At 31.7% G+C, this 13,564-nt stretch overlaps 2 protein-coding genes and 1 long non-coding RNA gene across 4 annotated transcripts; 2 read left to right on the top strand and 1 right to left on the bottom strand.

The window, feature by feature from the left end:
- Window positions 1–968: 968 nt before the first annotated feature.
- Window positions 969–2,857, top strand: LOC127128512 (uncharacterized). Its single transcript, XR_007805934.1, has 4 exons — window positions 969–1,411; window positions 1,822–1,904; window positions 2,079–2,255; window positions 2,550–2,857. It is a non-coding gene; the product is annotated as an uncharacterized LOC127128512 (long non-coding RNA).
- Window positions 2,858–5,164: 2,307 nt separating this feature from the next.
- LOC127131892 (uncharacterized) lies at window positions 5,165–6,088 on the top strand. Its single transcript, XM_051060781.1, has one exon. The coding sequence runs from the start codon at window positions 5,165–5,167 to the stop codon at window positions 6,086–6,088; it is 924 nt and encodes a 307-aa protein (XP_050916738.1).
- A 1,074-nt stretch (window positions 6,089–7,162) lies between these two features.
- On the bottom strand, window positions 7,163–10,940 carry LOC127128511 (serine/threonine-protein kinase PBL34). 2 transcript variants are annotated; one of them, XM_051057862.1, is made up of 6 exons: window positions 10,316–10,940; window positions 9,553–9,887; window positions 9,300–9,435; window positions 8,876–9,012; window positions 8,664–8,787; window positions 7,163–7,951 (listed from the first exon to the last, which is right to left on the bottom strand). In XM_051057862.1, the coding sequence occupies exons 1-6, from the start codon at window positions 10,503–10,505 to the stop codon at window positions 7,449–7,451; spliced, it is 1,425 nt and encodes a 474-aa protein (XP_050913819.1). In that variant the 5' UTR covers window positions 10,506–10,940; the 3' UTR covers window positions 7,163–7,448. The 2 variants fall into 2 exon arrangements, with proteins under 2 accessions (XP_050913819.1, XP_050913818.1); XM_051057861.1 differs by having other exon boundaries at window positions 8,876–9,015; window positions 10,316–10,939.
- Window positions 10,941–13,564: the final 2,624 nt, after the last annotated feature.

Genomic DNA, 13,564 nt, shown 5'->3' with positions numbered 1-13,564 from the left:
ATACCTTGAAAAAGGATTTTCGAAATGGTGTCCTAAGGCGCAAACAAAAGGTTTGCTGATTTGATGTCGATTTTATCTTTTGAAAAGATAGTGTTCTTGACTTTATATCTCCCTAAAGACTATGAGTAGAGGTCAATATTTCAAACTACCAAGTCAGGCGTCTTGTGTCCAAAATATTCCAAATGAGGATAGGAAAGCTCCAATCTCATTCCTTCTCCACCACTTAAGACTCGTGACATACAATCCTAATCACAATTTATTGTGTTTTGAACTTTATTTGAAAAGACCACTTGGCGTTGGATCAAGGGTTTGTTTTATTATTTATGAAATGGTGACGATCCTAACTCCTAAGGTTTGCTAACAAGCAACAACAAACAAAGGAAAGCGAGTAAAAATTACACCAAATTGGGGAAGGGGATACATAAAAAAACAAGAGATTGGTGTGAGAAATAAAGTGTCTCGTTGTAAGGTAGCCCAAGAGAAAGTCTTGTGTGTGCATTGTGTCCTAAGTTAACAAGTGGATAATAGAATTAACACGTCTCCTTATGGTAGTACCATGATTGAAATTCATTCTTGTAATAAAAGATTACAAGTCCTCAGAAACTCACAGTTGCATAGGTCAATCACAAAAGTCCAAGGTCCAAATGCAAGGGTACTAACAAATCCTCTAAGTCTCCAAGCCTAGGTCATACACAAAGTCCATAATAAACTCCATGTCCCATGCTAAGGTCAAACATCAAGTCCATAGTCCAATGTCCTCAAATCTGATCTTTTTAGTCTTTTCCGTTTTATCATGTTTTTATTCGTTTTAGATTAGATGACAAAGTAAAAAAGAAACAAATAAAACAAGGAAATAAATTGCTCAAATTAAAAGTGGAAGAATGTATATTGCTCAAAGAAAATGTTAGCAATTAGTAGTTAGGTGTTATGTTATCAATTAGTAATTAGTTACCAATTAAAGATCACAAATCAAAGATTAAACAATTATTCATAATTAAAATGCTAAAACTAATTGCAAGTAATGAAATGATAGAATGATAAAAATCAACAATATTCATATATGACAAAACCACAACCAGACCTCTTCTCCTCCGCCACACCGACATTGCCAAACATGAAATTAAATCCACCATCCGAATCACCTCTAACTCTACACTCAAAATCCATCAACCATTGAACCTAATTTCAAATCTATCAATCAAATCGAAACAGAAAATGCATGAAACCTAATCTACAAAACCAGAAATTAAATGAAGATAACGATGAATCAAAGCCTCTCATGAGAGGGCTTTGATTCCAGGAACCACGAACTACATCATGGTATCGTCCTCGAAGCCAAACGAAGCTGAATAAAACACCTACCTACCGTAGAAGATGACTTATACGGCGGAGACGGCACCGGAATCCACAGGTATGCTTCAATCTTCTTTCTCATTCTTTTTCTTGTAAAATTGCTTCTTATATTTCCCTTTCTTCTTCTTCTATGCGAATTGAGGCAGTGAGGGTTGAGAATGCGTGAGAGAGTGATGAAGGTTCTGATGTGGTGTCAGAGGGAATGATTCTCAGAGGGGATCAAATGATTGAATGATGATGGTTTTATAGAGTGATTTAGGAGAGGATAGATTAGGAAATTGGATCTAAGTTTGTTAGATTTTGCATAGCTAGAAATTGCTCTGATTTAAATGTGAATAAAATTCAAATTTTATAAATCAATAATCCTGAAAAGCTCACGTGAAAAACATGTTGGTCCTGGGATTTTTCTGTAGTGGTCATGGCATTGTATTGCAGAATGGCTTCTAACCCGTGTCACACTTTGTCTAGGTTCAAACAAGCTTCTGACTTGGCTCATGTTGTTATAAACCTTGACGGTAGCTTGTAATTTCGGGCTTGGTTTCATGTAGAAGGTGGTATATTCATTTCAATTTTGACTTTGTCCATTTCTTTGCTCATGTTGTTGTAAACCTTGACAGTAGCTTGTAATTTCGGGCTTGGTTTCATGTAGCATTGCTCATGCTACACCTGGTTTTACTGCATTCATTCCAACTTGTGATTCATTTTGGCATGTTTGTGGAGTGCAGGTCTTGGTTTTTGGTTACATGGTTCTGCAGCAGGTCTGCAATATGGTGAATGGTTTCTGATGTAGCAGGGTGTATTGCTTCATGGAATGTTTTAGGTTTGCATTGTAGCTTGTGATTTCTGCAGGTGTATCATGTATGTGTTGCTTCATGTTGTGTTCTGCAGCATATGTGCAGTAGGTATTGTCCATTGCCTTCATTCTAACTTCATTCATCATGCCCTGGTTTTATAGAGTTCATGTTCTACTCCATGTGTATTCAATTCATGTTGATGATTTGTAGCAGGTCTTGTCCATGTTCATTCTAACTTTGGTTTAGGTAGCATGGCCATGTATGCATTCTTTGGCTTTTGCTTCATGGTTTAATGCCTTGGTCTTTACTTATGCAATTCTATCTTGGACTAACATGACCTATGTTTGCAGCATATGTATTCTGACTTTGTGGTTGTATCTCATGCCTTTCCTTGTTTTGTAGGGCATGGTTTCATGTAGTGGACAATGGTGGTTGAACACAAATGGTCAAGTTTGAATTTGAAGCCTCAATGTACAAATGGCCAACCAAAGATCAAGATGGATACTTTGAAGATTTGGAAAGGAGTTTAGGGTTTTAGGATGGAAAAAAAAGTTGGGTTGACTTTGGTCAAAGTTGACCAAAAAGTCAATTGTTGACTAAAGTCAACATTTGGTCCACATATAATTTTTTGCATTTTTTATAATGAACAATGTATGATGGATTGTAATGATGGAATTGGCCATTTGAATGAAAATGAATTAGTTTTTGAACTTGTATGGAATTTGAATATCAAGAATCATTGTATGAGCATGTTTGAAATTGGATTGAAATGAACTAACTTGAACATGGCTTTGTAATGTATGACTCAAGTATGAATGGAATCAAGACTTGTAATTTGAATAGAATCAAAGCAGAGATCCATGAATGAACTAAGAAAGAATGGCCTATGACAAATCTTGGATGAACCTCTTAGGCCAAAAATGGACAATGACCTTAATTGACCCAAGATCCATGGACCAAATACCAAGCAATGAACATGGTATGAAATTGACTTGAATAAAATTGACCAGATGGAATAGCAAGGCCTGGACTAGGATTAGGCATGAAGATGATCCAGATGAATTGTTATGGAATGGAAGCAGATGAAAGTTGTGGGACCATGTATTTGGGCTCAAACCAATGGACACAAACACAATATTAAGGGAATCAAGACCAAGGAATCAACATGAATGAACCATGAAAAAATGATTGTTGGGTGTAGTTTGACCAAGCAAGAGAAACACACACACACACAATGGAATGATCAGATGAAATTAGGGTTTTGCTTCAATAAGAAGTTAAAGTTGAATCATCAATGATAAGCACACACACAAGTCTCAAGAGCTACCTCCAATTAGGGTTTGACTGTTGAGCAACTTCTAGCTGCTAGGAAACCCTAGTTCCCATTAGGTACCAGCACAAAGCGTTGCATCCAAAATACATGTTCTCTTGTATTGAACAATGCCCATGCAGATGAAATGAATGACCATAAGAATATGCAAATGATTAGGGTTAGTGACCTAGATAATCATTGCGAAGGATATGGTGAATTTGAGATATGACAAGCATGCCTTATATAAAAAATAATAAAATTAATTCTAACAAGATTAGCCACCAGAGACAAACAGAACCAGAAACACCAAGTTGACAGGGAAAGAAAAGATGACAGAAATGTTGAAAATTCACCCAAAAAAATCAAGAAAAAACTCAAGAGCAACCTGAAACAAAAAGGACACTTTCTCTAAATTATAAAAATATATAGGATGAAAGGAGAAATAGCTTAAGAGATATAACATAAGAAGATGACACGAAAATACATAATAGGAAAGAAAGATTCTACAATAGAAAATCAAATTAACTTTTCGTAGTTAAAATTATTGACTTGATTCTTGATTTGAATATTTCTTTTATCCCGTTGAATCCAAAATTGCTCTATTTTAAGTTCCGTGTATGAGAGTTTGACACTAATCACTTTTTTTTACAAATAACAATTTAAAAAAACTAAAATTAAGTTTAATTATAGATATATTGAAATACATAATTAACTTTATTATGATATAATGAACTTTTATTATATAAATCTTACATTTATATAGTTCTAGATTAAATACTAACTTTTTAATTTTATGGAATTTTATCAATAAGAGATTGACTTTTTTTTTTAATTTTCCATGCAAATAAATGAGAGTGAACAAAATTATTTGAATTTAAAATAAAAAAAATTAATTTTGTAAATTAGATAAAATAAGGAATTAAAACAATATTAATGGGTAAGTAAAGTATTATTCAAGATATGAGTGTAAAATATTTTTATATTTATTTGTCTTAATTATTATTTTGGTCCCCCTATTTTAACTTCTTCTTTTTTAAATTTTGGTCCCCATTTTAAAAATCACATTTTTGTCCCTTTTTAAAGTTTTTATATTAGTCTCAAAATTATCAAAATTCAACTCAAAATTTAAAAACATGACCAAAATCACGATTTTTAAAATGGGGATCAAAACTCAAAAAAGAAAAAATAGAAGAATTAAAATTTAAAACAAAAAAATAAATTAAAATTATTCACTTGTAAAAAGATTTAATAATATTTAAAGACTTACTTTTTAATTGAACTTTGCGTTTGTTTGTTACAAATTTTTTTTTTTAAAATTATTATTTATTTGTTAAAATTTTTTAAGAGGTTTTAAAGAAAATCAAACGACAAGTTAGTTAAAACAACTTCTCAAAAATTAAAGGCTCTTTCCTTTTGCGATGACTCATTCATAATAGAATTTTAAGAAATAATTAAGAAGCAGATTGAATTTTTAAAGTTGTTTTAGATATTAAGGATGTATCCCTAGATATCGGTAGAATCAAATAAAATCTAATTATCGAATAAGATTGAATATTTAAAGTTGTATTGAATATCCTAACAAACAAATCTTATATATAGACAGACACACACAGAAATGCTGAAGACTTAACCTTTACAAACAAACATCATTACCTTTACAGCATCCATGTCACACATCGCAAACCCTTCTTCCTTAAAAGCATCCATGTCGCATAACACCAAACCTTCTTCCTTAGAAGCATCGAACACAAACCCTTCTTCTGCATCCCTGTCCGAGAAAACACAACCTCGTAAAAGACTTATCGTCAAGCTCAGTTATCCTCCTGGTTCAAGAAAACGTGATTCAGATTCTTGCGCCACAGATGAAAACAAGAGAAGGAAGATTCAAGATTCTGTGAAACCAGTCGTAATCTGTTATTGGGTTGATTCAAATTATCAAACCAAATCAACAGCTTTGTCTCAAACAAAGGATAGTAACATTGTTGTTGAAAACAAGAAGATCATCAAGAACCAAGTTTTCAACACAGTTACGTCTCAACCAAAGGATAGTAACATTGTTGTTGAAAACAAGAAGATAATCAAGATCAAGAACCAAGTTTCCAACACAGTTACGTCTCAACCAAAGGATAGTAACATTGTTGTTGAAAACAAAAAGATGATCAAGAACCAAGTTTCAAAAACAGAAATAGATTTTAATGGTCCGAAAGAAAGTTCAAAACTTTGTCCCAAAACAGCGTCTGTGACAAGAGGTGAAGAATGTGGGTTGAAGGAACTGATGGAGTGTGTTAAGAGGAGGCAATGTTGGTTGATATTGAAGAGGATGTTGGTAGATAGAGATGGTTGGGATTTGAAAGATCCTCCAAAAATAGCAAAGTCTGATAAGTGTAAGATAAAGGCAATAGGTTTGAAGGAAATAGAGAGAAAAATGAGGTTGTATGCAACAGAGGATGAGTTTGCTAGCGACATGAGTCTTGTGTTCTCTAATGCAATGGTAACGTATCCTCCAAGGAATCATATTTACCAAATTGCAAAAAAGTTTAGTGACACTTTTGAACACAAATGGAAGTCATTGAAGGATACGTGGGAATTTGAAGATACAAAAAGAAGTAACACTCACAAGAGATACTAAAGAGTGCAACATGTTGTGTTCTTATAGAAACTGTTCTCAAGTTATAAACTGTTAGCACCAATGTGTTTTCAAATCTGTCAAGTTATTTTCAATGAATGTGTAGTATCTATGGTCAATTATTCTTTACTGTTGAAAGTACAAATTATTCTATATTAGTTACCCAACTGTAAAGTTAAATTAATTCTAACTCTGACGTTAAGAACAACTTTCTTGTACGGATGATTAAATTTAGTTATGGTTATTAAAATCTATTTATATATATTAAATCTAGTGCACCAAACTATTTTAGGACAATTCAACTTCTTCTATGCCACATCATTTATTTTTCTATGCGGTATCTCTCAAATCTCATCTTCAATTTTTAAAATGTCAAAACATATTGTTTCTCTGTATAAAAGATCATGGGTTCGAATCCAAACAAATGCAAAAATACAATCTATTTATATTTGATTATTAATTTTATTTATTTCAAAAAATATCATACTAATTTACTCATAATAAATTTATTATTACTCCAACTAAATATATTTTTTAAAATTTTAAAAATAAAAGAGATTTCATATCCACATTTTAAAATATTTTTTGTTTTCTTAAAATAGAACCACTTGAAAAATACTTTTAATGCAACACAAATTTGACATTCTGGACATATATTTATAAAGCTATTGAATTATTCCATAATAATTGAAAATAAATTTTTATTTTTCTTTAAGACTAAAAAAACATATGTCTTATAATTCGATATTTAAAAGAGATACAAATATTAAAAATACATTAAAATCAAAATAAAATATAAATCATTTGGGATATCATTTTAAATTATTTCAATTTGTAAAATAAACTCTTATATGTCACCCTCAAATTACAAACATACATTTTTTTATTCGTAGTTAATTTATATTATTTTCTCACTTATTTATAATAAAATATTATAATATAAATTTGTTGTTCATATTTACAAAATAAAAATTCTTAACACATCGATGTCTCAATCTAGTTTCTTATAATTATAAAAACATAGCAATAAATAGAATCTAGATAAGTCAATTACCAACTACAATACACACTGAACAATGAACTAATCCAACACTAATAATAACTTGAGGAATATCATAACTACAAATTAAATCCATAAATTTAAAGTTCTTCAAAATATGACATTTGATTACATTAATAACTATATATACTGATGAGTAAGTAAATATCTATGAATAATAATAACATGCACTCATTTTCTTTACAAAGAATACATTCTGAAAAGGTGGAAAATGTATAACAAATTCACAACCAATTGTCAAAACACAACACTTTCTGTTCCAAATGAATAGATAATCGAATTATCGAGTGAAAATCACGATTCTTATCCGTTAGGTTTAGGCGACTTAATGTAATGACGATACGGAGAACCGTTTTGACCATTTGGGCTCGACAATATCCTCATAGGTTGACCTTTCTTCGATAAAGATGTTAACTGTGTTTGCGTACCGTTTTTTGGCATCGACATCGTGCGATCTACTCGCACGACTTGAAAGTGATACGACGTGATAGCCATGTCTTTGAGGTTTTGCAGAGGCTTTAGAGCTTGAACAACTTCACTCATCATAGGTCTGAGTTTTGGATCACGGCTAAGGCATTGAGCGGCTAGTTGGGCGGCTTTTTGTGCTCCTTTCACTGAGAAGTGACCTTCGAGACGAGGATCGATTATCTGGAATAATAATCTTCGTTCTCCTAGTACAGGTCTTGCCCACTCGACAAGGTTGTGTTCCCCGTTCGGTCTATTCTTATCAACAGCTCGTCGACCGGTGAGCATTTCAAGTAGCACTACCCCAAAACTATAGACGTCGCTTTTTGATGTCAAATGACCTAATCAGAATCATCAGTTCAGGTCAAAATTAAAACTGATCACGTGCAACGGTACAAATCTTCGAAAAAATGGGAAACAAAGCGACAATAATTATTTGTAACATCATCATTTTAATGTTTGGATTTGTTTTACAACCAAAAATTCTTCTAACTACCTCAACTAGATTTACAAAGTAGTTAAACAAACAATTTAGTATATGAAAGGAAAAAAATGTATAAAACAATTAGCAAATATTTATCATTTATTATGTCAATTCCTCACAAAGATGTAAAATCTTAAATTTGTACTAGGGAAAAAAGAGGCTTAAATTTATGACAAGCTTTAGAACTTATACATAATAACTTACAAGATAAATGATTATGCTATAAGCTCTTAATTAAGTTGTCTATCAAAAAAGAGGGTCCTAAAATAGATGTGGAAAAACGGGTCTGACTCGCCGGGCATGCACGTTTTGTCTGCATTTTTTCGCAGGACGGATCAAGGTTTTAGGTCTGCACCCTCTACTATGTTCTCTCTGTTTTTTTACAGGCGCGAGCATTAACATGAATTTTGCAACTCTTAGACTTTAGGGGTGCAGGGCCCATCGGGTCCGCCCTGCCCCGTTTTTTTTGTGGGGGCGTACATTGCCCGTTTGCCACCCCTACCCTAAAGTGTTGATCACATTATGAATTTTTAAATTTATGAAACAAAAGAATATGAGAGGAAACTAACCCGTCATCACATACTCAGGAGCTGCGTAGCCGTATGTTCCCATAACTCTTGTTGATATATGTGTATTTTCACCTTGAGGACCATCTTTAGCAAGTCCAAAATCAGAGAGCTTTGCATTATATTCCTAAAAAAGTAATTTTTCTTTAATGTTTTGAAGTTGAGGAATAATCGAAAAATAATTGAAAACCTTTTCCCATAACGAACTCACGTACCGCATCTAATAGAATATTAGACGTCTTGAAATCACGATAGATTATAGGCCTTTGAGCTTCTTCGTGGAGAAAATGAAGTCCTTTTGCTGCACCGAGCGCAATTTTCATTCTAATCGCCCACGGAAGAGGCAAGGACCCTTCTGCACAATTCATGGTTGTTACCAGAAAACAATAAATTTCCTCATACATACAAAATTTTATAAGCCTATGAACCCGATAACAAATTTGAATTTGCTGCAGTCACAAATCTCACACAATCAACACATCGGTGGTCATTGGATCGAAACCAGACAGTCCACAAAATCTACTTGTTTATTGTATTGTCTGATCTCGATCTAACGACCACGGACGTGCTGACTGAACACACACACAAAAAAGTAGTAGTGAAGACATGCGACATAAATAAAACAGGTTAATATCATACTTCTGAAGAGGTGATTCTCCAAACTTCCTCGAGGCATAAACTGATAAACCAATAATCTTTGATCATCTTCGATACAAAAACCAATCAATTTAACCAGATTCGGGTGAACAATATCACCAAGAATGTTTAACTCAGCCTGGAAAGGAAAACAAAACAAAATTCATGAATGTTAATGAAAAGGTAACGCAAACAAAATTCATCTAATGAAAAAAATAGCCGAGAAAAAGGGTATATAAGTAAGTTTCATTCATACAAGCCACTCTTTGTGACCCTGAAGTCCATCGTGGTTGAGGGTCTTGACCGCAACGGTAAGTCCAGTACCTGGTTTCACAGGTGCAGTTCCGTTCTCTTCAATCCAACCTTTGAAGACACAACCAAATCCTCCCTCACCAAGAAGACTCTCGGGTCGAAAATTCCTAGTCGCCATCTTTAGCTCAATGAATGTGAATTTTCTCAAATCAGAAGAAACCCTCAATTCCTCACTGAACTTTGGAGTAGAAGGGATACTTTCTGCATTACTAGTTGTCGACGATCCCGGAGGAGCACTCCTTTCTCTTTCCCTTTTCTCATATGCAGATGCTTTATCCACTAATAAAAAACACTTATTATCAGTTAAAGTCACTACTAAATATAAGCGCTTATTATGCTATAAGCGCTTAGTTAAGTTTTAGTTTATTCAAACAGAGACATAGTCTATGAAGCACGGCCACAGACATGCATACCGACACTTCATAGTACGGACACATACATGGATACTGGACATCACACCCACATTGATAGTAATAATAATTTGAAAAATAAATAAATTGAATGTAATCACAAATGTCGATATCATGTCGGTATCGATGTCAGACACTAAAACATACACATCATCTTTTTTCAGGTGCTTAATATTGACAGAACATAAGATTAAACATTAAAAACAAATCTTTCTAATTCTACCTAGAAATAATGCAAAACAAGAATCATTTCCAGAAACAAAAGAAATAGAACATCATAAAAGGAAAGAAAATTACCACTATAAGCACTTGTGGTGCCACTTTTAGAAGAATCAACTTTTGATCTTGAAGGTATACACTTTCCAAAGCAATTAAATTTAACACAACACCCAATTTCCTTCTCATCACCATCCTTCTTCATCTTTCCCTTTGACTTCTTCCCCACATCCAAACTCCCTGCTTTAATTGCATTATCCCTAAACCCCATCTTGTAAAAACACTTAGAATTTTCTTTTACATATTCAAAATTCACCACAAAGTTTCAAACTTTAGAGCCAGGTTATAAAATTAGACAAAAATAGAAAAGACCCAGTTCAAGAAATCTCACAAAAACATCACCAAAAGAACAAAAACATCATAGTTATGAGTGAAAATAGCAAAAAGGATGAAACTAATGACTAAAACAAAGACAACCCGGTTGAGGAAATTGAGTCCAAAGGGGATGTATGAGGGAAAGAGAGAGATTGAATTAGCATTTGCATGTGAAAGAGAGTTTTTTTTTCAACAACGGGCAGGACGGGCAGGGATGATATGTGAAAGGAGGAAACCGGGCAGACCGGGCAAGAGAGAGAAAGAGACAGCCATTTGCTTTTCTGTGAGAAGAGCACTTGCTAGTTGCTACTTTCCTCCTAATTGTTTGACTTTCATTTTTGCACTTTAAAGAAGATAATATTATTTTCTCATGTAAAATAATTCAATTATTAAATGAAAATCATGTGTTATATTATTTGATAAATTGATTGATATAGAACATGATTTTTCTGCTTAAATTTTGTGCAACTTTTTCTCTTTTTGAGTAAGTTTTTATTTTTATACTAAAATAGATCCTGATATTCACATAATCATAAATATAGAACTTTTTTCAGTTATAAAAATATTTATATGAATAATAATTTTTTTTTTATTTATAAAAATATTTATATCAATAATATGCTTTTTTCCGTTTGTAAAAATATTAATATCAACGATATATTTTTTCTCTTCTATAAAAATAACTATATCAACAATATACTTTTTCTTCTTTATAAAAATAATTGTATCAAAAATATATTTTTTTATTGTTTATAAAAATATTTGTATCAATAGTATATTTTTCTTTTTTATAAAAATGATTATGTCAATAATACACTTTTATCCATTTATAAATTATTGTATCAACAATACTTTTTTTAATAAGAATATTTGTATCAACAATTCAATTTTTTTTGTTTATAAGAATACTTGTATCAATAATATTATTTTTTTCTTTTTATAAAAATATTTGAATTAACAATATATTTTTTCCGTTAATAAAATTATCTATATCAACAATATATTTTTTCTCGTTTATAAAATGTTTATACAACAATACACTTAAAAAAAGTAGAGTGACAATTATTTTTGACCACTTACTTTAAATCCTTACTTTTAACTTATTATAAAAAAAAATTATAATTACTAAATTATAAAGTTCATTTTCATTTGAAAAATATTTTGTTTTATTTTAGTATTTTTATAACTTGAAAAAGATCTTTCAATATTTAATTACCCATTGATTACTCATTCAATACTATAATTTCAATATTTTAATGTATGAATTATTTGAAATAATTATATTAAATATATAATATCAACTAAAAAATTAAACTAAAGTTCGCAAGAAACACAAGAAAAGGGGTTTGAATTGAGTTTCTAAAAATAAAACATTTTTCATAACCAACTCAATCAAACAATAACACGGATAAGAAATATAACAGTTATTTTTATACTGGTTCGCTGTTAACAAAACTACCTCCATCCACCCTACCAAGGTGATTTTGCCTTCTCAATAAGGACTTAATCCAGTATAACCGAAACTGATTTCAGATACCACAAAGACAAACTGTCTTTGTCTTCTTGAGTCTATTTGACTAAAACCTAGTCACTCAAGGAAACCACTCAAACAACTTTGAAATTTACAAGTGTGTGTTTACAAGTAATGCTTCTAAGAAAGCAGATTAACACAACATTAATACAATGAATTTCTTCACATAATAACGAGCAACAACTCTTATGTTTACAAAGACTATACATAAAAAATATATACTATAGCAAAAGAGCGTGTATATGAGTGTAGTAAGTTAAAAGATCTGTTGGAAGGTAGAATTGGAATAGAAAATTGTAGTTATCTCTTTGAGTAACGGGTTGCATATAGGAGACAAAATGGTACAATAATATTCTCCTTAGCCCACAAAATCAGTGTAGTGAAGGGAAGCGTGATATTGTATTTTGTACTATTTTTCTGACGCAAAATCTTTTGATCTTATCTTCTAATCTTTAGAGGCTTCTGATGAAATGATGTTGAAGCATGCTTAGAAGGATTAAGAGACTAATTGACATAATCTTCAAAACCTCGGTCTTCAGAGTTTTGACACAGTTCCTTAGAACCTGGTTCTCAGAGTCTTCAGATCTTGTTCTTCAGACTCTTCAGAACTTGAGTGTAAAGTCTTAGAGGCTGACAATCCTTCAGAGACTATTCAATCAGAGTCACAATCAGAAGAAGTTTTAGCATAAACGTTCATCAGAACCGTTGTGTAAGAGCTTTCTATAACTTGACAATATCTTGTAAAGCAATTATATCTCTTTAGAGTCAGAGTGTGTTGATTCCAAAATCTGATGACGTCACGCGTCAATGCTTTAGAGTCAGAGCCTGTTAGCAAAAGTTATACACTAGATAAAAATCATTAGTGTACAAAATTATTCTCTAAAAAACTAAAGGTCGGATGCAGAACAAAATCTTATTCTTACAATCTTCCTATTTTTTATGATGACAAAATCTTGTTGGAGCAAAATTCAATCAAATAAGGAACGCGCACCAAGTAAATAGTATGAAACATAATGTTTTGCATAAAGTCAGAACATCTTGCTTAACATGTTGCCTACAAAATAATTCAATCAACTATAATAACAATAATCTACTCCAAAAGGGTGATATTTTCAAAAATATTGTAAGAAAAAGATCCCTAAAATGAAAAGAAAATTAAGTGGATGTCTCCGATATTAAAACATTCTTAAGAAATTATGAGAAAAATATATATAAAAAAGAAAATTTAAGTTTATATTTGGTATCTTATCAAAAATGGATAAAAGGTAAGAAACCTTTTAAATACTCATAAATCTTCTTAAACATTGGTAAGAAAAGGTGAATAATTTGTTTAAGAAGAGTTAAGGTATATCTTTGCATCTCTTTCACAAATATTAGTTGTTCTATCTTAATTTTGTGTCCTTTGAAATAAAATATTTTTTCAA

The sequence above is a fragment of the Lathyrus oleraceus genome, chromosome 3 (genome assembly GCF_024323335.1).
Source record: "Lathyrus oleraceus cultivar Zhongwan6 chromosome 3, CAAS_Psat_ZW6_1.0, whole genome shotgun sequence".
Classification (NCBI taxonomy): Eukaryota; Viridiplantae; Streptophyta; class Magnoliopsida; order Fabales; family Fabaceae; genus Lathyrus; species Lathyrus oleraceus.
This window is presented reverse-complemented; position numbering and strand designations above follow the sequence as displayed.